Below are 27,635 nucleotides of genomic sequence, written 5' to 3' on the forward strand. Positions count from 1 at the left end.
AAAAAAGATCTGAAGCAAATACACAAAAGGTTAACATTTGTTCATATGAATTGTAAGGATATGAATATCTGTTATTATTTTCCAAAAATAAAAATTGAGTCACACATCAGCAATTTTCCATGGTCTCCAAAAGCTCTCAGAAACACTGACCAGTGACTCTAGTAAAAGCCACAAACTCCTTAAGTAAATGAACTTGTCTTAAGAAATGATATCTTATATATGTAATTAGTCTCATAGATTTTGAAAATAATCTTGAATTATTTTCTCTATCTTTATTTTAAACTCTTTCATTACAACTGGGGCTTGCAATTTTGACTAGAAAGTTCTAGCTGACTGCCGGGCACGGTGGCTCATGCCCATAATCTCAGCACTTTGGGAGGCCAAGGTGGGCAGATCACTTGAGGTCAGGAGTTCAAGAACAGTCTGGCCATCGTGGTGAAACCCCGTCTCTACTAAAAATACAAAAAATTAGCCTGGTGGGGTGGCGCGCACCTGTAATCCTAACAACTCAGGAGGCTGAAGCTGGAGAGTCATTTGAACCCAGGAGGCGGCGGTTGCAGTGAGCTGAGATCATGCCACTGCACTCCAGCCTGGGTGACAAGAGTTAAAATCCTGTCTCAAACGAACAAAAAAAAAAAAAAGTTCTAGCGGACCTTATTATAGACCTCGAACTCTCGATCTTTCCAGTCTTCATCATCTGCTGTCTTTACTTCTCAACTGCCACGGGGGTGCGACATTCTCCTTAGACTTAATATTTCTAGTTGTGTACTGTATGTCATACACACACTCTTCTCCCTGATAAAAAGGCTATTTTTTAAATTCCTTTTCAGTGACATGACCCAATTTCCCTGACTTGGGACATTCCCAAGGTCCCTGTATAGTTTGAGCAATTAGAATTTTGTTGCATTCTTCATCCTCGCTCTGAAGCAGGGACTTTCTCTCAAGTCTAAGATTCCTAACCCTTTGCCCTTTCTTCCATTGAGTCCTTCCTCGTTTTCTACCGAATGTACAGTCATGGTCTTGAAATTCTATTGCAACTACATAACGAGGCATGGTAAGTAATAGAACAGGGAAGAGCCTGTTTAAAAATAAGTGGCTGAAGAGAGACGAAAGGTCTAAATTCCCAGTTAACAAAGCAAAAATAGAAACCTGACAGAAATAGCTATGAAATAAGCCAGGATTTATTTAGATGCACCTCTGGGAGAAGCTAGACTTTAATGTGGTGTTCCCAGAGCCGCTTCCCTGTTTTCCATGCTCTTCTCCCCATCCGCCTCTCTCCAAAACTGTGTTGCAAAAGAAAAAACTTCACACTCCACACTGGGCTAAAGAGCAGTCTTAGGCCAACAGGAATCAACGTGAATAGACGGAAAGAAGCAAGGAGATAGGCGAGTAAGGTAAGGAGGGAGGGGCAGGCAGGCAATCTTCTCAGGAACATCTATGTTAAATCAGATCTGGAGAAGGGGTAGAAGGGAGGGTACACGGTGTAACTTCTTTATCCCTTTGACTTTAGGGCTGCTTGCATATATTTAATTTCCTAAATCACTATGCACTTGATGGTGGACTCCATTGGTAGCGAAGAGGAAATATCAATACAAATTCCAGGCAGGAATACTTCCAACACAGAAAAACTCCTCAGGCCACCAACACTATTTTCTGCCCACCTTGAACAGTGGACACCTCACTTCCTTCTTACTGCAGACCCCCACATACCTCATCCACACTCCTCTCCCGCCGACCCTCATCAACTCGTGCTACTCTCCCCGTTCACAGCATCCGGTGCTCACGAATACCGCCCTCCCATCCCGACTCCACTACGCCTCTTGCCCGCCCCACTGCCTTGCAGCCGCCCCATCTCGTCCCTCATCGCTGATCAACTAAGGCCCCTAATCCGACTGGGCCTCCTCCCAAAGCGGAGCCCACCCAGAACCAAACTCGCTGCTCCAAGAATCGCACCAAGCCCACTCATACCGCGCCCACCCCCTCCGATACCGACCCCCAGTGACCCCAGCCACTCCGACGGCCAGCCGTCCCTTCGGCCCTCACACCACCCCTCTCTCGAGGCTGTCTTCTCTCCGCCGCAACCCATGCCGGCAAGCGACACCTGACAGCGGCCCAATCAAAGCGCGACTTCTTTGCCGTACCACCAATCAGCGAAGGGCGCGCACCGGCAACAGAGTCAGGCTGCGTTGGCCAGCGCTTCTGCGCGGAGGAGCGTGACCCCTGGTGGCTCCGGGAGGGAATGCAACTTAATGCTCCCTTTGATTTCTTACTGCGTCGCCAAAGTCCAGATGCATGGTCTAGACAGAGACGTTCCATGAGAGGACGGTGGGGGTGGGAAGCCTGATGCTGAGAAAGAGGAAGAGGCAGAGTTTGTGCCATTGCTGCTCCTTCAGAGCAAAACCAGGTCTTCCAAAGGCGGGTCGCGGTGGCTCACGCCTGTAATCCCAGCACTTTGGGAGGCCGAGGCGGGCGGATCCAGAGGTCAGGACATCGGGACCATCCTGGCTAACACGGTGAAACCCTGTCTCTACTAAAAATACAAAAAATTAGCCGGGCGTAGTGGCGGGCGCCTGTAGTCCCAGCTACTCGGGAGGCTGAGGCAGGAGAATGAGGTGAACCCGGCAGGCGGAGCTTGCAGTGAGCCGAGATCGCGCCACTGCACTCCAGCCTGGGTGACAGAGCGACACTCCGTCTCAAAACAAACAAACAAACAAACAAAACCGGGTCTTCCGTTTGTCTTATGAGACAAAACAGGGTCTCATATATGTACAGATCCAATAAATAAAGGTTGAAAATATTAACAGATGTAAAGAGGAGTGACAGGGAGACTGGAGACAAAAAGAGACAAGGAGAGAAGCAGACAAGAAAGTTAAGAGAAGGAACAGAGAGGTATTTACAGAGGAGGCAAGAAAATGGATGGACCTGGAATTCTAGACAAATTGATTCCTATCTCCACAGCCTGCTTTTTCTCTACGCTCCAGACAAAGCTGGATTTGAATCCTGGCCTTACCTTTAATATCTGTGCAGCCTAGAGCGACTCACTTAACTTCTCTGAGCCTTTATTTTTCTCATCCATAAAACTGGGATTAAAAACCTATGGCCAGGCTCGGCGGCTCACGCCTGTAATCCCAACACTTTGGGAGGCCGAGTCATGCGAATCATGAGGTCAGAAGGGTGAGACCATCCTGGCCAACATGGTGAAACCCCGTCTCTACTAAAAATGCAGAAATTAGCTGGATGTAGTGGTGCGCACCTGTAATCCCAGCTTCTCGGGAGGCTGAGGTAGGAGAATTATTTAAACCCAGAGGTGGAGATTGCAGTGAGCCGAAATAGCGCCAGTGCACCTCAGCCTGGCAGGAAAGCCAGACTCCGTCTCAAACAACAACAACAACAACAACAAAACTAATTAAGGCCTGTTGTGGTGACTCATGCCTATAATGCCAGCACGTTGGAAGGCCGAGGCGGCAGATTGCTGGAGTGCAAGGAGTTCAAGACCAGCCTGGGCAACATGATGAAACTCTGTCTCTACAAGAAATACAAAAGCTAGCCAGGTGTTGTGGCCTATGCCTGTGGTCACAGCTACTTATGAGGCTGAGGCAGGAGGATCACTTGAGCCTGGGAGATGGAGTTTGCAGTGAGCAAAGATCACCTCACTACATTCCAACCTGGGTGACAGAGCGAGACCCTGTCTCAATAAACAACAACAACAAAACACCTCACTTAAAGGGTACTGATAATATGGAAGCATTTTGTATTGTATATGTTATTGTTCTTATTATCTTTACATCTTCACTTGGGTTTCCCTGGTCAAGACAGTTGTTCCCTCTTTCTTCTCTGCAACATTAGAGGTCTTGCCACTTTTCCAGTCGTGCCACATTGTACTGACCCCACAAGGCCTCCTGAATGGACATAGAAATGATTCTAAGGGCTGCAATAGATTATTCTAAGAGGAATAGATGCCTCACTAGTTCATGCTCAGGCTCATACCCCCTCCACCACTCTAGCCCTTCAAACTAGCTATTACAGCATCTTCCAGGTAGTTAACTTCCGTTACTGTCCCCCTGAAAATGTAGACTCTGTCCCTAGTAATCATTGGAACAATCCAATTCAACTCAATGAAATAATACATATAAAAGTTCCTTGTAATTGTAAAGTGCTTTAAAAATATTAAATACTATTTACAATAATTCTTATTAAATAAATAAAATACCATATATCAATACCATATATTGATTACTTCCATATGCTGTAAAATAACTTTTTAAATGAGCATTAATATATGATGTGCCTGTCAAAGGCACATGAGGGATAAGAAAAGTGCACAAGTGGCTGGGCGTGGTGGCTTACGCCTGTAATCCCTGCACTTTGGGAGGCTGAGGCAGGCCTATCATGAGGTCAGGAGATTGAAACCATCCTGCTAACACAGTGAAACCCCGTCTCTACTAAAAATACAAAAAAAAAAAAAAAATTAGCCGGACGTGGTGGCGGGTGACTGTAGTCCCAGCTACTTGGGAGGCTGAGGCAGGAGAATGGCGTGAACCTGGGAGGCAGAGATTGCAGTGAGCAGACATCACGCCACTGCACTCCATCCTGGGTGACAGAGCAGGATACTGTCTCAAAAAAAAAAAAAAGAAAGAAAGAAAAGTGCACAAGTACATGTGTTTTCTCAGTGGAATTATTGTTCACATTTGGGAAGCTACTCTCTAAACTTGGGTAATTTCTCTACTCCTCTGGCTGTCTTATTTCTCCTTCTGTAATTATCTCTTCCCACTCCCTATTCCTTAATCTTAGTAACCACCCTCTCAATCAAATAGCTACCCTATGGCTCTGGAAGATTATCTCCCTATTAATCTGGATAAACACATGCTATTCTAAGAAGTTATATTTATTTACTCATGGCTACTTTTTAACCTAGGTAAAGAGACCCCACAACACAGGTAACATTTTCCACACTGCAGCTACATAACTCTGTTCTCTAACAATTGATGTCTTACCAGGAGAAGAAGGAATGGACCCAAAGGAGAGGTGGACACTTCTAAGAATACCCACAAATGAAGAAGGTGGAAAAAAAGAACACAAGGAAGGCCTAAGGGGAATGAAGGGAATGAGAGTAGTATGGGGGAGTTCTTGATGTAAAGGGAATTCTCTTTCCCAAATACTCTCTCTTAAGATTTCTGAGTATCTTACTGTCTTGCGGGTACAACAGGATAGCAGAGGTAAGGGACTAATGCCACAGTGCTACTCCACCTTAACTGACCCTCTACGCTGAAGCCCCTCATCTCTATTTCAACTCTAGCATTCATTCTCCTTGCTACCAGGACAAGGTCAAGTCATACCTGGAGCTAGGAAACAAAGCCCTCTCAAGTCTGAATATGAGTTTTATGAGGAGAGAGGGCAGAAGAGGGGATCACGAGGAAGGCAGAGATGCCCTGACGACCTCATGCCCTGGTACACCACTTGCCTCTGGATTAAACAGCATTAGGGAGCCAAGAAAGGAAACACATGTGGTGTCTGGAGACCTGTGCCTGCCTGTCCCAGTCCCACACCCAGTCATCTCACCACACCCTTCACCACCTGACTTTACGTTGTCCTCCAGCCCAGGAACTAGGAACTACGGAGAGAGAAGCCAAGGGAGAGGAGGAAGAGGAAACTAACCATTCCCTGCCCAACCCCAGCCCCACACCCAGCACCACCAACAGGTGAGCAAGCTTGCCGAGGAAACGCAGAGGGCATCCTGTGAGCAGCAAACACGTCTGAGCCTGGAAAAGAGACAGAGAAGTAAAAGATCAAAGGCGAGGTAGGGGGCAGGGAGGAAAGTGGGAGAGACAAAAGGAAAACAAAAAGTGGGGGATCATGAGAAGTAGAGGCAGGAAATAACAGGGCTTCAGACTTGGGTGCAGAGTGGAGGTGGAGGACACAGCACAGATGGCATAAGAATTAATATTTCCCTGGTTCCTGCCAGGGACTCCTTTCTCAGCCTTGTAAGGAGTGCACAGAGGTGGCAAGGAAGCACCTTGCTCCTCTTCCTGGTTCTAAGGAAAAGGTGACCTTGAGCCAATGGGTGTCTTTCCCAGTGCCTGCCTCTAACCCTGTGCTTTCTCCATATCCTCCTCTGGTATCTGTGTTTATTCCGCGGTTTCCCCGCGGCTGCCCCCGGGAGAAGGGAGAGGTGGCTGGGGCAGGCCGAAAGCAGAGCATAGGTTGGGCAATGTCACCCTTCCACATCTACAGGGTAGATGGATCGGGTTTCGGTTAAAACCGAGGGGTTTGGGGGAAGGGTGTTGGGGTTTAGCTAGTCCACGCGGGTGCTGTCCTCCACTTGGTGCTGAAATCTGGGCCGCCACATCCCGGGGGCGGGTGGGGGCTACATCCCCGGCTTTAGACGCGCGAGTCTCAGGTCCCGCTAATTACCTGGCGGGTGCTGCCCACCCCTGCCCCCGCGCACCTAGCGCGGTGGCAGGGGGGAAGGCGGGGCCTCGGGGAGCCCCACCCCTGGAGACTGTGGCTGGGGCCTCCCCCTCCTCCGCCAGCCTACCACTAGCTCATTGCGCCTCTCCTGCAGTCTGGTTGGCACCGGCTCCCATTCCGGCTCCAGCCTCCAATCCGACCCCCATTTCGGCTGCAGCCTCGGACCTAGCTCCGGCCCTCAGTCTATCCGGTTGCATCCTCCCTCCCTGTTCCGGATCCTATCTTGCGCCAGCGCCTACTCCAGGATCCCGTAGCCAGACCTCAAGCCATGGCTAGTCCCTTCTCCCGTCTGCTGTCCGCCCGCCCGGGAATCAGGCTCCTGGCTTTGGCCGGAGCGGGGTCTCTAGCCGCTGGGTTTCTGCTGCGACCGGAACCTGTACGAGCGGCCAGTGAACGACGGAGGCTGTATCCCCCGAGGTAACAGTGCCTGAGGCGCGGGAGGAGGCAGGGGCAGGTGGTGATTGAAGGTGCGGGTAGAAATGAGAATCCGGGCAACAGAAAAGGGCTATAATCACGAAGGCCCTGGAGCTGGAGGGCTGTACAGTCTGCAGACCTCAGCGGGGTGGGGGTGGGGGCCAAAACCATAAAGCAAGAACATTTCTGGGGACCAGCCAAACCACCTCTGGCCCTGCGAGTTCCAGCTGCACTCGCTGCCCAAATCCCTAATTGTAAAGCCGGGAACTATCCTTTTCGCTTCCCTCCATCTCCTTCTCTCATTTCCTTAATTCCTGTCCTTAAGGCTTTTCCCCTCCTCCATCCCTCGTGTTGTGTCATGGGAGGAAAGAACTGAGCAGATCTGGAGAAACTGAGTTGGCCAGCCAGAGGCAACTAGAACTACTAGAAAAGCATAGACTCTGAAAGTCCCTAAAGAGATTACCAAGGTTTAGACTCTTTCTAATTCCCCCTCCTCCCACGGAGCAAAGCCAGACATGGCCAACTGGACAGCTCCCAGGTAACTGCATTAGGTCTAGGGTCTGTGCCCTCCCTCCATGGTCACTGGGTACCCCCTCCCCAGCGCTGAGTACCCAGACCTCCGAAAGCACAACAACTGCATGGCCAGTCACCTGACCCCAGCAGTCTATGCACGGCTCTGCGACAAGACCACACCCACTGGTTGGACGTTAGATCAGTGTATCCAGACTGGCGTGGACAACCCTGGCCACCCCTTCATCAAGACTGTGGGCATGGTGGCTGGAGATGAGGAGACCTATGAGGTAGGGGGTCCCCAGAGTCTCCCTGATGATCCAACTCATCTTCCCAGTCATCCCAGCTCCTTCCCCCTAAAGACCTCTCACTTTCCCCCAAGACTCTGAGCCCCCCCATTCTTAAGTGTTCTGACCCAGTGAAATCAATGCACAGTTGAAGTCTGGGGAGGGATCCCCTCTCCTTAACCATCTCTCCCTCTTAACTCCCCTTAGGTATTTGCTGACCTGTTTGACCCTGTGATCCAAGAGCGACACAATGGATATGACCCCCGGACAATGAAGCACACCACGGATCTGGATGCCAGTAAAGTGAGTTCAAATATCCCACTTCTGATTTGCATTGCCTGTGTACAACACTCTGTATCTCTAACCCCTTCACCTGATATCCTGAATCATGCTCATTACACTACTGAGCTTTTAATCTTAATGTAAGGAAAGAATCATATCTTAAGGGGCAGCATATATGGAGATGAAAGGATAGATAAGAATGACTATGGCCCGAGGTGGGCGGTTTGGGGAAGGGTCTGCAATGCCCCCTTCAATTGGAGTGCTTTCCCAACAGGCCTCTCCTTCCAATGCACGCAAGTAGAATGCACAAAGAGTCCTCTAATGCCTAAGGAAGATCTCTCCTTTCCCAGGGGCCCTCAGTTCCCACCGTGTTTCTGTGACTTATATTCATTTCCCTTATCTCCCAGATCCGTTCTGGCTACTTTGATGAGAGGTATGTATTGTCCTCTAGAGTCAGAACTGGCCGAAGCATCCGAGGACTCAGTCTGCCTCCAGCTTGCACTCGAGCAGAGCGACGGGAGGTGGAACGTGTTGTGGTGGATGCACTGAGTGGCCTGAAGGGTGATCTGGCTGGACGTTACTATAGGCTCAGTGAGATGACAGAGGCTGAACAGCAGCAGCTGATTGATGTGAGGGTCTTAAGAGGGCGCTGGTTGGTGGGAGTAGATGGAAAAAAGAGCCAGAGGGAAGGCTGGGCCAGATGAGACATGGGCTCTGAGAGGCCCAGGGGCCACCATGAAGATTCTTAACCCAAGTCCCGTTACTCTTCCCAGGACCACTTTCTGTTTGATAAGCCTGTGTCCCCATTGCTGACTGCAGCAGGAATGGCTCGAGACTGGCCAGATGCTCGTGGAATTTGGTATGAGGCTGCTCCTTACCTCTTTTGTCTTCATGCCCTCATAAATGCTTTTTTTCCCCCTCTATCTCTCCCAATTCTTGCCTTGCCTCTTGAACACTGTCCCTCTCCTGCCCTCAGGCACAACAATGAGAAGAGCTTCCTGATCTGGGTGAATGAGGAGGATCATACACGGGTCATCTCCATGGAGAAGGGTGGCAACATGAAGAGAGTGTTTGAAAGATTCTGCCGAGGCCTCAAAGAGGTTGGAAAAGATTGTGTAGGGGAACTAGGTGGGAGGACATAAGGAAAACCAAAGAGTAGCATAAATAATTATGTAATTTATCAACCCACCCAGGACATGTCTGATAGTAAAAAGGACTATCTAGGACTCACTCTAGGAATAAAGGTATAAACCAGCTGGGACCATACTGGGAAAACCAGGACATGTGGTCACCCTAAGATTAGGAAAAGAAAGAGTGTCAGGAACCTTAGGAAGTGAATAAGGCAGTTGCCAGATAATGCAAGAAAGGAATAACTGAGATGTCAGGTCAGTGCCTGGGATGTATGCAGTGGAATGGTGAGGTGTGCAGATAAGGAAAACATTTGAGCTTAGACTGATGTTGGAGGGAGAGGTTGCTTTGTTCACGACTTTAATATAACCATCCAGGTCTGAGCCAATGTAGGCCTTGACTCTGGGTTCTATCATTCTTGTTAGAGTATCAGGTCAAGGCTTTAAGTTGAGAGTTGGGAGGGAGACTGGGGAAGGAGGAGGATCAAATGGTTCGAGTTCTAGAATATGTGGCTCTATATGAGAGGTTGAACTGAATCATCAGTCCTACATAGATTGGGTCTCCATATTCAAGTCTACATTAGAAATCCCCATAAACTCAATTCAATCTTACTGTATGTTCTCAAACATACAGTTCTATTTTAGGTTTGCAAAGAAAAAGGGCTCCTCTTTTAGATTCTGAGAAGTTTCTACTATTTTAGGCAAGTAATAGATAACATATTCTGACTATGAGTGGGTTGGGAAGTACCTTTAAATTATATGCCTCAGTTTCCTCGTCTGTAAAATTGGGATAATGAGATTTTCTACATTTTAGGTTGTTGTGGGGATTAAATGAAATACAGGTAAAGTACTTGGTCCAAAGTAAGTGCTTAATAAGTGTTAAAGTGTTAGCTGCATTATTATTCTAGATGGAAGGGTTTCCCCCATGTTCAGCATGTAAGATATGCCCTATGCCATGGTTCTGTCTGAACTATAAACAGGATCCTTTTACTCACGTTGGGTAGTGGTCTTTGTGACCGTCACTCTGGTAGATCCCTTGTCTCTTCAACTCCAATAGTCATCTTCATGACTACATGGTTAATTGAAGCAAAACACCTTCCCCTGCCCCTATTCCTATGAATCTGGCTTTTCTGCTCTGTTTTCATCTTTCTCTGCATTGACACAGGTGCTCCGTTCACAGCTAACAGAACGTTATCTTACCTCTTCCTGGCAAAGCTTACACCTTCATCTTCTGTCTGAAAGGACCCTTCCAAGCTCTAGGCTCATTAGCAAAGCAAAGATAATTGATGCATGCAGAACTCATTGAATAATCAGTCCTCTCTCAGTTCAGTTTACCACCTCTGTTCATTTCCCTAGATCATCCCTAATACACCACTCCTTTGAGTTTTCTTCTTCCACATATTTTTTCACAATCTCATTATTATGCACATCATAATTTTGCATCATGCATGCATGAAAACAATAACAAGCCATTTTCATTAAAAAAGACCAGTGTCATCCATTCACAGCCAAGTTTCTGTTCTAGACATATTTCTAGTGTTCTTGTGTGTCTAGCTAAGGGAGGGTCCAGGGTTAATGAAATATCCCTGATTTTTCATTAACAAAACCTTTGTGGACTCAGGTGGAGAGACTTATCCAAGAACGTGGCTGGGAGTTCATGTGGAATGAGCGTTTGGGATACATCTTGACCTGTCCATCTAACCTGGGCACTGGACTTCGGGCAGGAGTGCACATCAAACTGCCCCTGCTAAGCAAAGTAAAGGAGTTGTGGGGTTACAGAGGGGTGTGAGTAAGGAAGGGTGGGTTGTGGATGGGGAGGGAGTGGACCCTTTGGAAAGGAGCCAAACATGTTGTAGCTAAAGGGTCAGGGGACAGGCCAGGCACAGCGGCTCATGCCTGTAATCCCAGCACTCGGGAGGCCAAGGCGGGCCGATTACCTGAGCCCAGGAGTTCAAGACCAACCTGGACAACCTGGCGAAACCCCATCTCTACTACAAATGCAAAAGTTAACTGGCTGTAATGGAGGCTGAGGTGAGAGGATCACTTAAGCCTAGAAAGTTGAGGCTTCAGTGACCTGTGAGCCATCCAGCCTGGGTGACAGAGAAAGATCCTGTCTGGGAAAAAAAAAAAAAAAAAAAGTCAGGAAACAGAGCTCTGAGCAGGTTCAGGGCTCTTTCAGGTAGGACTAGTCTCTGCCTCTATCGACCGTGCTCCCAATCCCTATCTCCTCTCTAGGATAGCCGCTTCCCAAAGATCCTGGAGAACCTAAGACTCCAAAAGCGTGGTACTGGAGGAGTGGACACTGCTGCCACAGGCGGTGTCTTTGATATTTCTAATTTGGACCGACTAGGCAAATCAGAGGTGAGATCCTAAGGGATTAGGGTGAGGAGAGCTATAGCTCTGTGGGGGCTGAAATATGGCAGTGAGTGAGCCTCCGGGATGTAACATAATCTGAAATGAAATTCAGGTCGAGTGGGGAGGCAACTGGAAATGAGCAGGCAAGTCAGTCAGTGCCAAAGAAAAGCTCAGATTATAGGAAGCAGAGATCAAAGATTAGTGTCCTTCAGGTGGAGCTTGTGCAGCTGGTCATCGATGGAGTAAACTATTTGATTGATTGTGAACGGCGTCTGGAGAGAGGCCAGGATATCCGCATCCCCACACCTGTCATCCACACCAAGCATTAACTCCCCACCACCAACTGATGACTCAAGATTCCCAGGAGTTCTGCTCATTCTAATGATGGCCCTTTCTACTTGCTCTGGACCTGCCCCCGCATCCCCTGCCTCCATCCTAGTAAAGACTCCTTGCTATGCTGCAGCTGTCTATGTTATTTCTAATGGTGGGGTGAGGAGGGGAACAGGCTTCAGGAAATGAAAAGAGGCAGTGGGATTATTTATGATGGAAAGAGACTCCAGATATGGCATCCTGGGAACACTGATTCTCAGGTGGGTGGAAAGCATTAACATTTTACCCATATTCCTCATCAGCTTCTGAAAATAATCAGGATGCACTTCTGTTTGCACTTTATTCATTATGACTTAAGATTTCTCTCCCCACAATCTCCTTCTACTGTAGAGACAGGCTCAGAGCAGGTGGCCAAGGAAGCTGATAGTCAATACCAGGGACCAGGAAGGTCGTGACCAGTCCTGGAGGCCCCAGGCTGTACTTCGACCTATAATAGACAGGGAATGGGAGTCATATCACAACTCTGCTCTCCAGGAACATTGATACTTGGAAATTAGCGCTCTGCCTGTAGACTCCTTCACTCCAGGGATCTCCCTGGGTGCACTCTAAGAGCCAGACAGCACCAGATGAGGGGTTTGATTCGGGGTCAGGAGATGGAGGCTCAAGCTGTGCAGCTGGGAACTCACCTTGCTGTTCCAGGCTCTCCTTGCCCTCATGCTGGGCCCATGCAACTGCTCGTCGCTGCTCAGGACTCAGAAAGGCCATTTGCTCAGGAGTGACAGCCACAGCCTGAGCACTGGTGAGACTAGATAGTTGGGTGGGACTAAACACCACCTGGGGGCAGGGGTAGGAATCAGTGCATGCCAGTTGGGCCCTGGCTCTCCTGTGGTCACCCCAGTCCATTAATACTTACAGCAAATTTAGGAGGAGGGATGACAGAAATGGCAAGAGGAGTAAGGCCCTGGATCTGTCCCTGCAGCAGTGCTGAAAGAGCCAGGTCTGGGATCCCAGCTGTTGAAGCAAGTGGCATCCAAACATTGTCTTAGACTCACCTTCCTTCTCTTCAAACAGATAGACCTTCTCTAACTACTCCCAAAGTGCCCTACCATAGACCTTCCCCAGTATGTCTCTAGCCCCTTATTTAAACACCCTCTCAGGTCCCCACTTAAGAATTGCAGGGCAGTCTTCCATCCAGTCCACCCATGGTATAGAAACCAAACCAACTTGCACCAGCAGTAGCCCAGCTCCCCACCTGCTATGGTGCCAATTTCAGTGAAGATCTCAGGCCCCCAGTTACTGATTGGGCCAAAGCCACCAGGCAGTACAAGGAGGTGGGCCAGAACCTCCAGTTGTTCTTCAGAGCACTGGAGATGCAGGGTGCCCAGGAAGAGAGCTGCTTGGCTGTAGAACAGTGGGAAGGAAGGAAGAAGAATTCAGCTTCAGCGAAAGGGGCTGTGGTCATGAAACAAAGGAAGAGATGGCTTCAGATGAGTTCCCTTCCTCCATGGGACCAGACCTTCATGATCCTTCTTTGCCCAGTAAGTCCACCTTTACCTCAGCACCACCACCCTCAGCCCCTTCACAAGTGACCTAAACTCCCAACTGCTGATGTGCTGGAGCTCCTCTGGCCGCAGTCCACAGAGCGTATAACCCAGCGCTGTCAGATGAATGAAGTCCAGGTGGCTCACATGCCGACCACTCTGCCGTAGGAAACTGGAGACCACAACGCGGAGCTGGGGTGGGGGTTGGGGGCAGAGGGGAAGGAGAAAAGTTATGGAGAATGAATGGACAGGGAAGTGATAGGTGTTGCTGGGTTACACTCTGTTACTATTAAGACCTAAAGAGTCACGGGGAAGGCTGAGGACTCAGAAAAGAAAAGGATAGAAAAAGAAGAGGCCTCCAGGAAAAGAGGTAGGAGACAGTATTATGTGTTCAGGGCCTCAGAGTGAATAAATCAGAGTCCTGAAGGTCACTAGTAGAGGGTATCAACAAAAGATAGAAAGAATGACCAGGTAGGGTCACAGGAAAAAATTCCTTGGGCTTTAGATGATCTACAGGGCTGGGTCTGTGGGATGGGTGTTTGGGAAGTGGTAGGGAGGAGGAAAGGTGTTACCTGAGTGGAGCTCCAGCCATCTATCTGCCCCAGGGTGCTCAGCACTCCCCAGTCCACTAGGATCAGCTCCTGTAGTTCCCGATCTCCTAGCCCTATTAAGAGCCGACCGAGCTGCAGGATCTGCTCAGGACGAAATCCCCGGGGGGGACCCCACAACTAGGAGAAAGAGAGGAACAATGTGAGTGGAAAAGCAGTGGATTGGGAGTCAGAATGCTGGGTTTTAAGTCTTGCCTCTGCCCTTAGCTGTATAACTCTAGGCAAGTCACCTGCCTTTTCTTTAGTTTCCTCCACTGTCAAATGAGACAGTTGCCTTACAGTTCCTCTAACGTGTTTTGAAAGACATTACAGTCAGTGGAAAAGAAGAGCAGACTAACTCTAGTCCATGAGTGCTACACTTTTATGTGCATCAGACATAGAGACGCTTATTAAAACACAGATGCCTGAGGCCCAGCACAGTGGCTCACAGCTGTAATCCCAGCACTTTGGGAGGCTGAGGTGGGAGGATTGCTTGAGCCCAGGAGTTCAAGACCATCCTGGGCAACATAGCAAAACCCCATCTCTACCAAAAATACAAAAATTAACCAGGTGTGGTGGTGTGCACCTGTAGTCCCAGCTACTTGAGAGGCTGAGGCAGGAGGATCCTTTGAGCCCAGGATGTAGAGGTTACAGTGAGCCAAGATCACACTACTGCACTCCAGTCTGCGTGCTGGGTGACAGAGTGAGACTCTGTCTCAAAAAAAAAAAAAAAAAAAAAAAGCAGATGCAGATGTCTGGACTCTTTCCCCCAGAGGCTTATTTATTTACTTATGAGACTGGGTCTTGCTCTAACACTCAGGCTGGAGTGCAGTGGTGCGATCTCGGCTCATTGCATCCTCTACCTCCTGGGCTCAGGGGATTCTCCTACCCCAGCCTCCCGAGTAGCTGGGATTACAGGCATACACCACCATACCCAGCTAATTTTTTTTTCTATTTTTAGTGGAGACAGGGTTTCACCATGTTGCCCAGACTGGTCTCAAACTCCTGGGCTCAAGCAATCCACCTGCCTCAGCCTCCCAAAGTGCTGGGATTACAGGCATGAGCCACTGCGTCCAGCCTCCCCAAAGGTTTTTATTAAGTCAATCTAGCATGGTAATCTGGCACTGACATTGTTCCTGTGCTCAGTTCAACAGCACATACACAAAATAAATTGGAATGATACAGAGATCAGCATGGCGCCTGCGCAAGGATAACACACAAATTCATGAGGCATGCCATTATTTTTTAAGAAAGAAAAAAAAAGAATAAAGAAAAAAATCTGTTCTCTTAATGATTGTGATACACATTAAAATTTGGTAACCACTGCTATATTCCCTCTATTCATTATACTAGCTCTCTTTCCTCAATATTTATCCCCCCTCACTTCCTACTTGTGACCCAAATCTTCTAACTCTTTTATCTCCTGCTTCCCCCACCTCTCATCCAACTTTCCATTCTCTTCTTCTCCTACATCACACTCAAAGAGCTTCCTCATGGCCGACCTTACTTGGCTCTCCATCACTAACCTGTTTTGCTTTCCCCATGCTGCCCACAATTCCTTGTGCCCAAGTCCTGCATCTCCTGCAAATAGTGTCAGGCAGTCCTCAAAGTCTGAGAGCTTCATCTCTGCAATCTGGGTTGCAGACCAGGCTGCTGGGAATGTCCCTCGTACATCTGCACAATTTGGCACAGGTTCTGAAGGGGGAAGGCAGGGCCAGGAGGTATCTGTAGATGGAATGACTCTTCCAACCTTTGGAGGATGGAGCACTGTGGCAAGTAGGGATCGAGGGAATATTACAGAGTAAGATGAACAGGGCTTAGAAGTTAATAGAACAAGACGTGATTGGAGATGCCAAGTCCCTTGTTTTATAGATGGAAGACTGAGGACGTTGGTCAGGGATTTAATGGCAGAGCTGAATTTGAACCCAGTTCTTGAGCCTCACAATGTCTCCTTCAAAGCTACTAGGGATCTCCCCAGCAGAGAGCTCCACACTTAGCCGAGCTAGAGCTTTGTCAGCTGTTTAAAGAGACAAGAGAGCAGGAAAATGGAAGTTCTAGGCTAAAAGAAAACTTAATAGTTTACAAACTCCCAAAGCTATAGAATTATAGAACTAGAAGAGATCTGAAGATCATCCCTCTAACCTCTTTGCTTTATAAATTAGAAAACCCAGTCCCAGAGAAGAGCACATGTAGAACCCAGACTGTTTGACACTCACTGTACATCCTGCTGGACATATGAGTATTTGGGTAGTTTCACCTGGAAGATCCTCAGCAGCTGGTCGCACAACCCCTGCTACCAGGGCTGCTTTCTTGGCAGCCAGCTATGGCCCCCTACACAGCTGTCCAACTCTGCTCTGCTCCCAGCTCTGCTGCTTTTCTAGAAGCCGCTCCAGGGTCTCTGGACCCAAGGCCTCCTGCATGAGAAGGTAGAAGGAGAGTAGGGAGATCTGGACAGATCAGGGCCTGCTGCTGTAGCTGTAATTCCAAAGTCCGGTCTCTGTTTCGCAGTCTCCCCCTAGATCTAGGCTTCATATCCTTTGCCCTCTTTGGCCATGGGTCCCCATAACCAGCTCACCAGTCCCCTCTATGCATTTACTCCCTTCCCTTCTTCCTTCATCTCACCCTGGGGATCAAGGAAATTGCCTCAGTAGACAGAGTGAACACTAGGCGTCCAGCTTGCTCTACTTCATCCTGGCTCCACAACTCTGGTTTCCTGGGGACAGGAAGAAAATCGGGGGCTGGGGAGCTGAGGGAACTGTGAGGAAAAGGAAGGGGAAAAGAGGACATGCTAGGATTTGGGACACAGGGCTCCAAGGGACCTTAAGAATATAGAACAGGCTGCCACTGATGATGGTGGTTGAGGGATTGGGTACAGAATGAGTTAGAATCTGAAGTTCTCGAAGGTCCATACCCAAGAACAGACTCCTGCAATAGCAGCCATCCCAGCTCTGTGGCAAATGTCTCTCCTAGGCAGAAACCTTGCAGCTGACTGAGATGGGACAGCAGGATCTGTAGGGGGATCTGTCGTGTGCTCTCTATCCCCAGGAATCCAACCAAAGGGCCTAAGGTCTCCAGCACTTCCCCTGAGAGTGGAAGACTCCTTTGGAGTTGTAGCAGCTTTAATGGGAGCAGGGGAAGCAGGCAGTCTGGCCAGGTGGTGGGAATAGTCTGCTGGCAGTGATGGGTATAGCAGTGTAGTGATAGGTGAGAGTCTGGACTTGGCACTCAGAGAAAAGAAACCATGGGGGTGGAAAGGGACCAAAGCTGGGACAGAAGTGGAATGGCATTTGCCACTGTAGCAATAAACGCCTAAGAGCCTCACACTGCAGGCTGCTGTGGTCAGGTGTTGCTGCTAGTTAGGCACCAGGCGAACAAAGTCCCTTAGCTTCTCTGAGCCTTGGTCTTTTCAGCTGAAAGCAGGGTGGGTGGCCTGGAAGATTTCTCAGGCCCTCGCAGCTTTGACATTAGTCTAGGACAATGTGGGCGGATCATGCTGTCCTGCATCTGGAACTGGGGAGGGCTGCTAATGGGTACAGAGCTAACCAGAACTCTCAGGGCCACTGCAGGGTAGTAGGGGAGGCAGCACCAGCCATATGAAACTGCCCCAAAATGGGGAGAGGAGCTCAGCTGGGAGATCTCACACTTACCTGACCAGGGACACACACAGCTGGACCAGCACCTGTTGTACCCATATTTTTCACGCCATCTTTAACCTGCATGAGAATTGGGTGTGTGTGTGTAAGTGGGGAGGTATGAAAGGCCTTCCCTGGCCTCAGGGAAGACGCCTTCCTCCCAACCAGAGAGAGCCCGTATCCCTGATTGTCTCATCCTCCTTGCTACTCTCATACCCGAAAGGTCTGCAGCAGTGCTGCAGTCTGGCAGGCTGAGAGGCGTGACAGTTCAGGGGCCAGGCAGGAACAAGCCCCAACCAGGACTCGCCTAGGGATGGCCTGGAGTGTCTGGGGGCTGAGGCCGGGCAGCAGAAGATGCAAGGAGCAGAGTTCCTCCAGGGATAGCTAAGGAGCAAGAGAAACAAGAGGTCTGAAGAGGAAGGGAAGGGTGGTGGGGAAGACAACAATCACAATGCAGCAAGGCAATAAGTATGAGGGGAGTGGAGAGAGAGCAGGGGCAGATGCAGAAGCCAGGGGAAAGGGGGATAGAGACCTCTGGCGAGAGGCTGAGGTTGCAGCTACTCACATCGTGCCTAGGAAGGAGCCGTCCAAGCAGCAGGACAGCCTGTGTTGGGATGGGACCAAAAACAACAGCTCTCAGGACCCAGCAGCCAGGTCCTAAGTGGGTTCCTAAGGCAAACCCTCCAAAACTTCCCACTCCCTCTTAAACATCCCCAGTAACCATCCTCAGTGACTCAGGTCCCTTCTTGATCTGAGGAAAGGGAATGAAGGTGTCCTCGTGTGGACAGAGTTTACCTCTACTGTTCACCCAGGGAAAGGAGGGGCTGGTTTTATCCCTGAATGGGATTCTCTTGACAGGGTTCAAGCAGGGATGGAGGGTGCATGCCAGGGAGTGAGAGAGGCAAACCTGAGCAGGTGTAACACTAGCTCCCTGCAGGACAGGAAGCATGGCTCTAAGCTGGGGCTCGGACAGCTCCTGCAGGAAGCGGAGGCCCAGCTGAGGGAAGAGAGGGGCCCAGACCTGCAGCTCCCGGGGGCTCAGCACCGCTCCTCCAGATGAGCGCAACACCCCCAGAAGTTCATATGCCACCTGTAACCAAAGAAGGGTTAGGACTGGAGAGAAAAGACAGATGAACCTTGAACTTCCTCTCTAATCCCACATCTGAATTTCCCAGGGCTTGGGCTAGGGTTTGGAACTAGGGATTGGACTGGAGTAGATTAGGTTCAAAATGGCAAAGGGTGTGTTTGGGGTGCCACAGACCAGATAGGGAAGGGCCAGGAAGAGGTGGTAACAGGTAAGAATGGCCATGGAGTAAGGAATGGAGGTTGCAAAAGCGGGATGGGGGCCTGGCACCACTGTGCTCAAGTTGACACAATGGGAAAGCCATCCACGCAGACCCACGGGAAGCCCACAGTCTTCTAGGCTTGTGCTGAGGGGCTCACCCGTCCTTCCGGGCTGAGGGTCCCGTTGGCTGCACATTCCAGCAGCCCCCGTTCTACCGGCCCCATCGGATCACTCAGGGGCACTAGGCTCTGCAGCTCCTCAGGGCTCAGGAAACAGGCGAGGGGCCCAAGCCTGAGGAGGGCATGAAGCTGACCTTCGTGTGGTCCCTGAGACTAGCACTAAGGCAGGCCTAGCAGCAGACCGTGTGGGTACATACACTGGGCACTCTGACCACTACACCACTACACAGGGGCACCATCTATAGACCTCTCCTGGAACTCTGTGCTGCCTGGGGCCACTGCCTACTCCCTTGCCCCTTCCTTCCTAGAACACCTACCCAACATGACACCTGTACCTTCCTCTCTCTACCTCTTCCACTCTGGCCTTGGTTACTGATCCCACAACTCACCTGCGTACCTGCTCCTCACCATCCTGGACACTCTGGTTTACCAGGCTGCGCAGCACATGGCGAGCATGCCCGGGCCCCAGACCTGCTGCTGGCCAGCTATCCTCCAGGGCCTGGATCTGAGATGGGGGAAGTTAGCTCGCACTGGGGTCACTGTGGGGTTCTTGCAGGGAGGGACCACTGAGAGACACGCCATTGACTCCCGTCCCCACTAGCAGAAGATGGGCCAGTCAAATAAAGAAGATGATTCTCATACCTGGTGAGGGCTGAGCTGCAGAAAGTTCTCCAGAGGGAGGTGGGGGAGGAGGGGCAGCACTGCCCACAGCAGCTCCTGGGGCCAGGCAGGCACTTCCCCAAACAGTTCAGGGGCCAGCAGACGCTTTGCCAGAGCCTCCTTCTGTTCAGGCCTCATTCCTGGGCTGTAATCCCGGATGGCAGCCAGGCTACGAGGAGTAATGGGTCTTAACCCTTTGTCTTCTTCCAAACTGTTTTCCCCTGACCCTCTGCAGCCCTGCTGTCTAGATAGGAAGGAGACTCTCTCTGTTTTTGTTTTGTTTTGTTGTTTTGTTTTTAAGATGGAGTCTCGCTCTGTTGCCCAGGCTGGAGTGCAGTGGCACGATCTTGGCTCACTGCAACCTCTGCCTCCCGGGTTCAAGTTATCCTCCTGCCTCAGCCTCCCAAGTAGCTGGGACTACAGGCGCCCATCACCAAGCCAGGCTAATTTTTGTATTTTAGTAGAGACAGGGTTTCACCACATTGGCCAGAGAACTCCTGAACTAGTGATCTGCCTGCCTCAGCCTCCCAAAGTGCTGGGATTACAGGTGTGAGCCACCACGCCCGGCCTCTGGTTTTATAGAGAGGACCTCTCTGATCCTTTTGTAGTTCATTAGCATCATGACTGGGTTTTCACACTCAGGTATGAGATGCGCCTCTCTCAAACCTTGTTACGATGTTGGCACAATACCCATCTGGCATGAAAGAAAAAAACAGGAGCTCCGGAAGGAGCTGCTCCAGCTGGATGGGGTTGGCCTGACTCTGACAGGAGCAGGAGGAGTGGTGCAGGAACCTTACACACTGTCGTTGACTAACAGGGATGGTGGGAAGCGCATCAGGTCAGAGACAGCCAAGAAAGGGATGAGTGGTGACAGGTCAATGAAGAGCTGGGAGGTGAGGCGCGGGTACCGCTGGAGCAGCAGGGCTGTCAGGCGACCCAGGGCCTGCTCCTCGGATGGTGGTACCTGTGGGGGCACAGGAATGGATTCTGCCTCTGGAGATGCTCAGTATCCCTGCCACTTCCTCTCTGGAGTTCCTCCTCCCACTAAGGCAAGCCCTCTGAACACTAGGCTCCAGGTGCCCTTGCTCCCCTCTTTCTCTATGCTCACCTGCAGCTTCCCCTGCAGCATGAGTGTCAGGAAGCCCTGTGCAGCCTCCCTCTCTGCTGAAAGCACCAGCTGCTGGAGGTTTTCTGGGGGCATATGCAGGTATGCCTGTGAATAGGAGGTCATGGTGGGTATGGCCTCACAGGGCAGGGACCTCTGGCCATGGCTGTCACCCAGCCCACCCATGGGCCCTCCACCTGTTACCTGCACTAGAATCTGCAGGGCCCAAACACTCTTTTCCCTCTGGAGCAGATCCCACAGCACAGGCTGGTGGGAAGAAAGACAATATGCCAACAGAGCTGTCTTCTCTGTCTCTCCTGCAGCTCCCCCAGGCTTTCCAACTCCACTTGCTGGGATGCTCGTCCTTCATCTCAACTGTGATTCTTCAGATATTAAGCTCTTTTAGGTCCAGGATCATATCTCTAATTTCTCTTGTACCCTCTCCCATGCCAGGTCCATAGTTGGATCAATTAATACTTGCAGACCTGAACCAAATACTATGAGACTATCTAATTCCATTTTACTGGGCCCAGGGCTTGAAAAATGGAGCCCCAAAATGGAGTAAGGAATCTTTATATATCCTACAGAACCTAGCAAAGTGCCTTGCATATAATAGGCATTCAGTGAATGAATTACGGTGTTTAACATATTCCCACCCCTCCATTCTACAGAGTAAAAACTGAAGCCCAGAAAAACTAAATGAAATTGCTTGCCTAAGATCACAGTAATTTGTGGCACAGTTGAACCTAGAACCAAAGTTTTCTGATTGGTAGTGTCCCTGAATCTTTCTCATTCCTGCCTTATCTTCCTGTATTCTGCCAGCCTCCAATTCTCAATCTCTAGGAAAAAAATCAAGAGTCCTCTAACTTGATCCTTTTTCTTTCTGGTGCAGAAAGCGGGAGAGTAAAAGAGCCCAAAAGAATAACAAGGTAATATTTATTGCACGTTTGTGTATCATGCACTGTGCTAAGCCCACAGCATGTATTATCTCATATACCAGTATCATCCCTAGTTTATAAATGAGATGAGAAAAATATTGCTCAGAGAAGTTAAATAACTCATTCAAGGCTGGTCACAGAACCAAGATATAAATCCAAGCCTGTGTGACTCTAGAGCTGTGTGCTTCAACTACTGCCCCACACTACCGCCTCTGAGTACACGAGGAATTCCCCTGGAGGGCCTTCTCACTGTTCTAGGAGCTTTCCCTCTGGCAGAGCACTCACACTAAAGCAGGCCAGCAGCTCCATCTTGCTTATACCAGAGCTGGGGTTGACAGTGGGTTCCAAGCCTGGTGGGGTTGGCTGCTCCTCTTCTTGTTCCAGGTATTCCCCAATCGTCCGTAGCACACTGCGCCGGCCCTCTGGGCGAAAGGCATCCCAGAAGGAGCAGTTGTCCAGGAGACTGGAGAGCAGTAGGGCCCGACCCAGCATCCCCTGGGCCTCAGCGCCCCCAGCCCCTGGACCCAAGAGGAAGGTCAGCAGGCGGAGGAGATAGTGTAGGCGTGTGGCGTGAGCAAGGGCTGGCACAGAGGACTGACAGCGTGGCAACTGGGATAGCATGCCAAGGAGGAAGGGGCCAGGGGTCAGACAGAGTGGGGATGGTCCCAGTGGTGGCAGAGAGGGCAGAAGGGGGCCCAGCAGCCCTTCTAGGAAGCAAGTGTCATTGCCCCCACGACTTATCCGGCACTGGCCTGCTAGCCAAGGCCAGAAGGGCACCAGGGCCTCATACATGGTGTCATTGGCACAGACCATCACCAGGAAGCTGCCCCCATCTGGGCAGCGTTCCCCACAGGGTCCAATGTGGCAGGGTGGGGAAGCAGTGACATCTGGGGTGGGGCCCTGGCACACATGCTGGACCCAAGCCTGGTTGCTGGGGGGCACAGCCTGTAGACTTGCCTCCCCACACAGTCGCTCAGCCCACAGAGTCTCGTTCTCCAAGAAGCAGCCCCAAAAGATGTCTGGGGTGAGGGGAACAGGGGGCAGGCCTTCAGGGCAGCTGGTAGGGGGTGGGAGCAGGCCAGCACAGAGCCGCTTCACCAGGCGGCGGTTGGAGCCAGACAGGGCTGAAAAGGAGAGGTTACTACAGATCGCATTCAAAAACTCATCAGGAAACTGGTCATGACAGGCCTGTAGCCAGCCTTGGGCACCTGCTGCCCATGAGACTGCATACCACACAGCGGTCTGGCAGATGGCAGTGGTGCTGGGAGGGGGCTGTGGAGTGACAGGCTTGGTGTGTTGGCAGAGCAAGTGGATGGAGAAGTTGGAAATGCTGTAGGGTGGTGCTGGGCCTGAGTGGTTCTCACAGAGGGCCTCCACAGTGATGGCTCGCCGTTGGCGTGGGCTGATGTGGGCTGAGGGCTGAGGAGCTCTGGGCAGAGGCACACCTGCGCTCAGGCAGTGAAGGAGGGCAGGGGGTGGGGGTGGTGATCCAGACAGAAAGCCCAGCGCCTGGACATCCCAGGAAAGGTTGTGCCGGACGCCCCTGGGTGCAGAGGGAGGAGCAGGCAGGATCTGGTCAGTTCACATTTCCTCTGGCTGAAGATTCTGACCCTGACCCAGAGCCCTCAAGGGGCATGGCAAGCATAGGCTTTTCTACAAGCGAGGTCCCTGAGAGTTTAGGCATTACTGGTTGAAATGCTGCGACAGGGCAAAAAGGAGAGAGCTGCCCCGCCAAGCTCCAAAATCACCTAGGAGAAGCCCCAGTTGGAATGCTTTCTGTCCACCTGGCTCCCTTCTGTCTCCTTTCTTCATATGCTTTCAGATAGCTTACACACAACCCTCAGCGGGCTTCCCGTTAAGAAATCTGCTCAGCAACTCAATATGTCTAACTATGCTCTGGCACTGTCGTACTGAAATAGGAGGAGGGTAGAGGAATCCAGCTGTGTCCTTATTTTCCAAATCCCATCTTTACTAGCTAACATTATTAAGCACTATGTGCCAGCACTGTTTTAAGTTGTTTGCACACACAGTATCAACTCATTTAATCGGGTGCAACAACTCTGTGGTAACTAATATTATCATTCTCATTTTATAAATGGGGAAACTGAGGTATAGAAAGATTATGTAACCTGCCCAAGGTCATATGGCTAGGAAGACGTGGAGCTGGGACACCAACCCAGACAGTCACACTCCAAAACCACTAAACCACACTCCTCCCATCAGTTTTCCTCTCTAGAGGCTGATGTCGTCAGCTCTCCACCTCTAGATTTTCCAGGCCCAATCCCTCAGAACTGGTCCCCTCTTACTTACCATAAGAGCAGCTGTTGAAGGTTACCTAGGACGGAAAGAGTAAGGAAGAGAACTACCCCAGTTTCACTTTCCTTGCCCTGCCACATCCCAGCCCCAGCCCTGGCCACACTCACCTCCCTGGCACTGCCCATTGGCATCAGGCTCTGGCTGCCCCAGAATGGAAAAGACCTCATCCTGCAGGGAGTGAGTGACACGGAGCAGCCCCTCCTGAAAGGCAGCATAGAGGGGGGCCCCCACTGTGCGTAGCAGACCGCCCCAAAGCGCCTCCTCGGACCCGAGCTCCCCTGTTGGGGTAAGCAAACCCAACAGACCCTGCAAAAAGTGAGGAGCTGCCTCCCTCCCATTGAGGCCTGTGGCATTGGTGGGATCCACACTGGGCTGCACCTGCACCAGAGCTTGCCAGCGTGTGCCCTCTAACAACAGCAGCAGAGAAGGCAACCAGTCAGCAGCCAGGACACAGTCAGAGGGCCCATTACGGGTGCATGGGGGCCGAGTTGGGGTAGGGGGGCCCCCAGGAACTAAGGCTCCCAGCAGCACCTCCACAAGTCCACCCAGCACCCCTGCCTGGTGCACCAGGAAATCTCGGGGAGTCTGCTCCTGTCCCAGCAGTGCCAGCAGATCCCCCAGCAGCCCTAGCATTGGCTCCCAGTCCGGGCTGCCTCTCAGTGTCACTAGAAAATCATGGAGCCGGAGCGCAGGTGGCTGGAGAGGTGGGGGCTCTCCTACTGGTACTTCCCCCATTCTCCCAGGCTCAAAGGAAGAAGAAATGTTGGCCAGGAATGTAGAGAACTGTGAGCGGCTCAGGGAGCCCTGGGAAGCCTGGTGCAGAGTGGAGAGCAATGACTTCAGGAAGGAGAGACCAGGGTCCGGGGACTGAGGCCCAGTAGGTGCAAGAGTCACTGTAAGGAGAGAAACCAGAGGTCACTAAAGGGGAGGAACATAAAGCCCAAACTCAACCCTGCCTCTGAGCACAGTTCTCTACCTGGATCTAAAGATGAGGTGAGGGGATGGTCAGCTGAACCCCTTTCATTGGCCCATAGTAAGTCTTGGCCTGCTTTTCTTAGCCCTCATTTTTTCCTTTTGCATAAGTCTCTGCCTCTCTCCTTTGTCCTTCTATCTAACAGGTTAACCTCCACATTCTTAAAAGTCTTTTTCCAGCCACCCTCCTCCTCATCCCCAGTTCTGTTCCCTGTTCTTCTCACCTGCAAAGGACAGCAGCAGCAGCAGTAGCAGCAGGGGCCAGAGGCTCAGAGCCATGTTTCCAGGTGAACACTGGTACCGGAGGGGAGTTCTGGTTAATCTCAACTGTGTGGGATAGCCAGGTGAGGGCAGGGCACTGCAGGCAGCCTGAGGCTCCACTGACACTGTAGTGTGGTCTTTCAGGAAACAATATCTGTAACCTGACAGCAGGTTTGTTACCTGAGCCACTGAATATCTGATCCTTTGGCTCTGGAGAAGGGTATGCTTCTGTGAGAGGAACCAATGATAGGGGATCCCAGGGGCCCCTCAGAGGAACCCAAGGAGATTGCTTGAGTTATGAGCCCGTGATGCAGAAAGGAATAGGCAGACATGGAGATGGAGAACTGGAGAAGAGGTGTGTAAGGGTGTAATCTGGGGTTCTACAGAAACATAGAAAACAAAGAGGATATGAAGGAGCTAAGAAGCAAGTAGGATTTGAAGAAATTGAGGAAGAAAGGATGCCCAGGAGCAAGAAACTGGGCAGCAAGGTATAAATAGATGAGAAATGAAGACAGAGGTCTGGTCCAAGGATGGAGAATTCAGGAAGAGGAAAGCTGCTTTCCACTCACTACCCAGAACCACAGAGTGTCAAGAGCTGAGCAGTACCCCAGAGATCACATAGACCAAACTTTTCAACTTATGGATAAGGAAACAGACCCAGAGAAATGTGACTTGCTCATTAGGCCATTCAAATGTTTTGGTTTTCCCTTCCCCCTGGGACCCCCTATTATTTGGTTCTTTCTCTGTGGCCTAAGTGAAAGCCCTCTCAAAAACTCTGAGCCAAGAAGAGAGAAACCAGATTCAATCACTACGCACAGGGACTGATCTCCCTACACACAGAACTGCTCATGGAACAGAGAGAGAAAGAGATGTCATTCAAAATAATCTGGTCTGGTCAGGGTTAGAAGTCTTTTTTGTTGTTTTTGTTTTTTGTTTTTTTTTGGGTTTTTGGTTTTGGTTTTTTTGAGATGGACTCTCTCTCTGTCGCCCAGGCTAGAGTGCAGTGGGGCTATCTCACCACTGCAACCTCTGCCTCCCTGGTTCAAGCGATTTTCCTGCCTCAGCCTCCCGAGTAGCTGGGATTATAGGTGTGAACCACTACTGCCTAATTTTTGTATTTTTAGTAGAGATGGGGTTTCACCATGTTGACCAGGCAGGTCTTGACCTCCTGACCTCAAGTGATCTGCCCACCTCAGCTTCCCAAAATGTTGGCGCTACAGGTGTGAGCCACAACACCATTTTCTTCCTTTTTTTTTTTTTTTTTTTTTGAGATGAGTCTCACTCTGTTACCCAGGCTGGATTGCAGTGGCATTATCTTGGCTCACTGCAATTTCTGCCTCCTTGGTTCAAGCGATTATCCTGCCTCAGCCTCCCAAGTAGCTGGGGACTATAGGCACGCACCACCACGCACAGCTAATTTTTGTATTTTTTGGTGGAGACAGGGTTTCACTATGTTGCCCAAGCTGGTCTTGAACTCCTGACCTCAAGTGATTTGTCCACCTCGGCCTCCCAAAGTGCTGAGATTACAGGCTTGAGCCACCGCCCTAGGCCAGGGTTAGAAGTCTTTTCCATTCCCCATTTATATCTCCCCAAAGGCCTTCACTTACACCAACTCTAAAAGCAATTCAACACTGAAGCTACACCCAAACTTTCATTCTGTCCTCCTTTCCCTAGAACCCTTCCCCATTCTCTCCCTCAAATTCACACATGGAACTTCATTATTAATGTGCTTCTGACCTAGAAGATTCACTTAGGATCACGGAGTTTTATTTTTATATATTTATTTATTTAGAGACAGGGTCTTGGTCTGTGGCCCAGGCTGGAATATTGTGGTATTATCCTAGCTCACTGCACCCTCGAACTCGTGGACTCAAGCAGTCCTCCTGCCTCGGCCTCCCAGGATCACAGAAGAGACCTGAGGAATCCTCTGGTAAGAACTTCTCATTTTATAGACAGGGGAATTGAAGCCTAAAGAAATGGAATGACTTAACCTGGGTCACAAGACAGCTGGGAGCAATGATGGGATTTTCCAAGGCAAATCAAAAGTTGAGATGCGTGAAATGATCTGTTGTGTAATTTTACCAACATTCCCTTTGCCCATCAAGGATACCACATCTAGTCTAAAAAGCAGACAGATGAATCTGAGGGAGAATATGACCCGAGTTCCCAACAGCTTTCCGGTTCCAGCACATCCTGTAATCCTTCTGAATTTCTGCCCTTCATTCTGTAACAACCCTCTTATAATAAATTCTCTTTTTTCCTCATAGGGTAGCAAAAAATGAGATGGTCTAGGTTCAAACCCTGGTTCCAGCATTTACTAGCTGTGTGTCCTGGGGCAGCTTCTAAATCTCTGTTTTTAATTTTTTGTTGTTGTGGTTGTTGTTGC

The 27,635-nt window shown here is 50.2% G+C and overlaps 2 protein-coding genes and 2 non-coding genes across 7 annotated transcripts; 3 read left to right on the top strand and 1 right to left on the bottom strand.

Moving 5' to 3' along the window:
• Positions 1 to 5,779: 5,779 nt before the first annotated feature.
• Positions 5,780 to 11,905, top strand: LOC101018932 (creatine kinase U-type, mitochondrial). Of its 4 annotated transcripts, XM_009210036.4 has the most exons (10): positions 5,780 to 5,797; positions 6,626 to 6,885; positions 7,484 to 7,682; positions 7,887 to 7,982; positions 8,369 to 8,590; positions 8,735 to 8,820; positions 8,938 to 9,061; positions 10,710 to 10,844; positions 11,324 to 11,449; positions 11,656 to 11,905. In XM_009210036.4, exons 2-10 carry the CDS (start codon positions 6,737 to 6,739, stop codon positions 11,770 to 11,772), a joined length of 1,254 nt encoding a protein of 417 aa, XP_009208300.2. In that variant the 5' UTR covers positions 5,780 to 5,797; positions 6,626 to 6,736; the 3' UTR covers positions 11,773 to 11,905. The 4 variants fall into 4 exon arrangements, with proteins under 4 accessions (XP_009208300.2, XP_021796207.2, XP_031524633.1 ...); XM_021940515.2 differs by lacking the exon at positions 5,780 to 5,797 and having other exon boundaries at positions 6,221 to 6,885; XM_031668772.1 differs by lacking the exon at positions 5,780 to 5,797 and having other exon boundaries at positions 6,542 to 6,885; positions 8,413 to 8,590.
• A 189-nt stretch (positions 11,906 to 12,094) lies between these two features.
• On the bottom strand, positions 12,095 to 26,244 carry LOC116275868 (stereocilin-like). Its single transcript, XM_031668774.1, is given in 24 exon segments — positions 12,095 to 12,260; positions 12,460 to 12,607; positions 12,687 to 12,784; positions 13,026 to 13,174; positions 13,364 to 13,506; positions 13,887 to 14,042; positions 15,424 to 15,596; positions 16,159 to 16,315; positions 16,524 to 16,614; positions 16,813 to 17,069; positions 17,549 to 17,614; positions 17,750 to 17,917; positions 18,099 to 18,137; positions 18,441 to 18,623; positions 18,977 to 19,109; positions 19,387 to 19,502; positions 19,640 to 19,901; positions 20,455 to 20,648; positions 20,766 to 20,870; positions 20,967 to 21,029; positions 21,986 to 23,243; positions 24,011 to 24,035; positions 24,124 to 24,909; positions 25,213 to 26,244. Coding segments are annotated over 24 exon segments (4,914 nt in total). The 5' UTR covers positions 25,268 to 26,244; the 3' UTR covers positions 12,095 to 12,171.
• LOC116276020 lies at positions 15,040 to 15,146 on the top strand. The gene has a single exon (XR_004185480.1). It is a non-coding gene; the product is annotated as a U6 spliceosomal RNA (small nuclear RNA).
• On the top strand, positions 20,254 to 20,357 carry LOC116276262. The gene has a single exon (XR_004185685.1). It is a non-coding gene; the product is annotated as a small nucleolar RNA U13 (small nucleolar RNA).
• Positions 26,245 to 27,635: the final 1,391 nt, after the last annotated feature.

This window comes from Papio anubis, chromosome 7 (genome assembly GCF_008728515.1).
Source record: "Papio anubis isolate 15944 chromosome 7, Panubis1.0, whole genome shotgun sequence".
In the NCBI taxonomy this organism is placed as follows: Eukaryota; Metazoa; Chordata; class Mammalia; order Primates; family Cercopithecidae; genus Papio; species Papio anubis.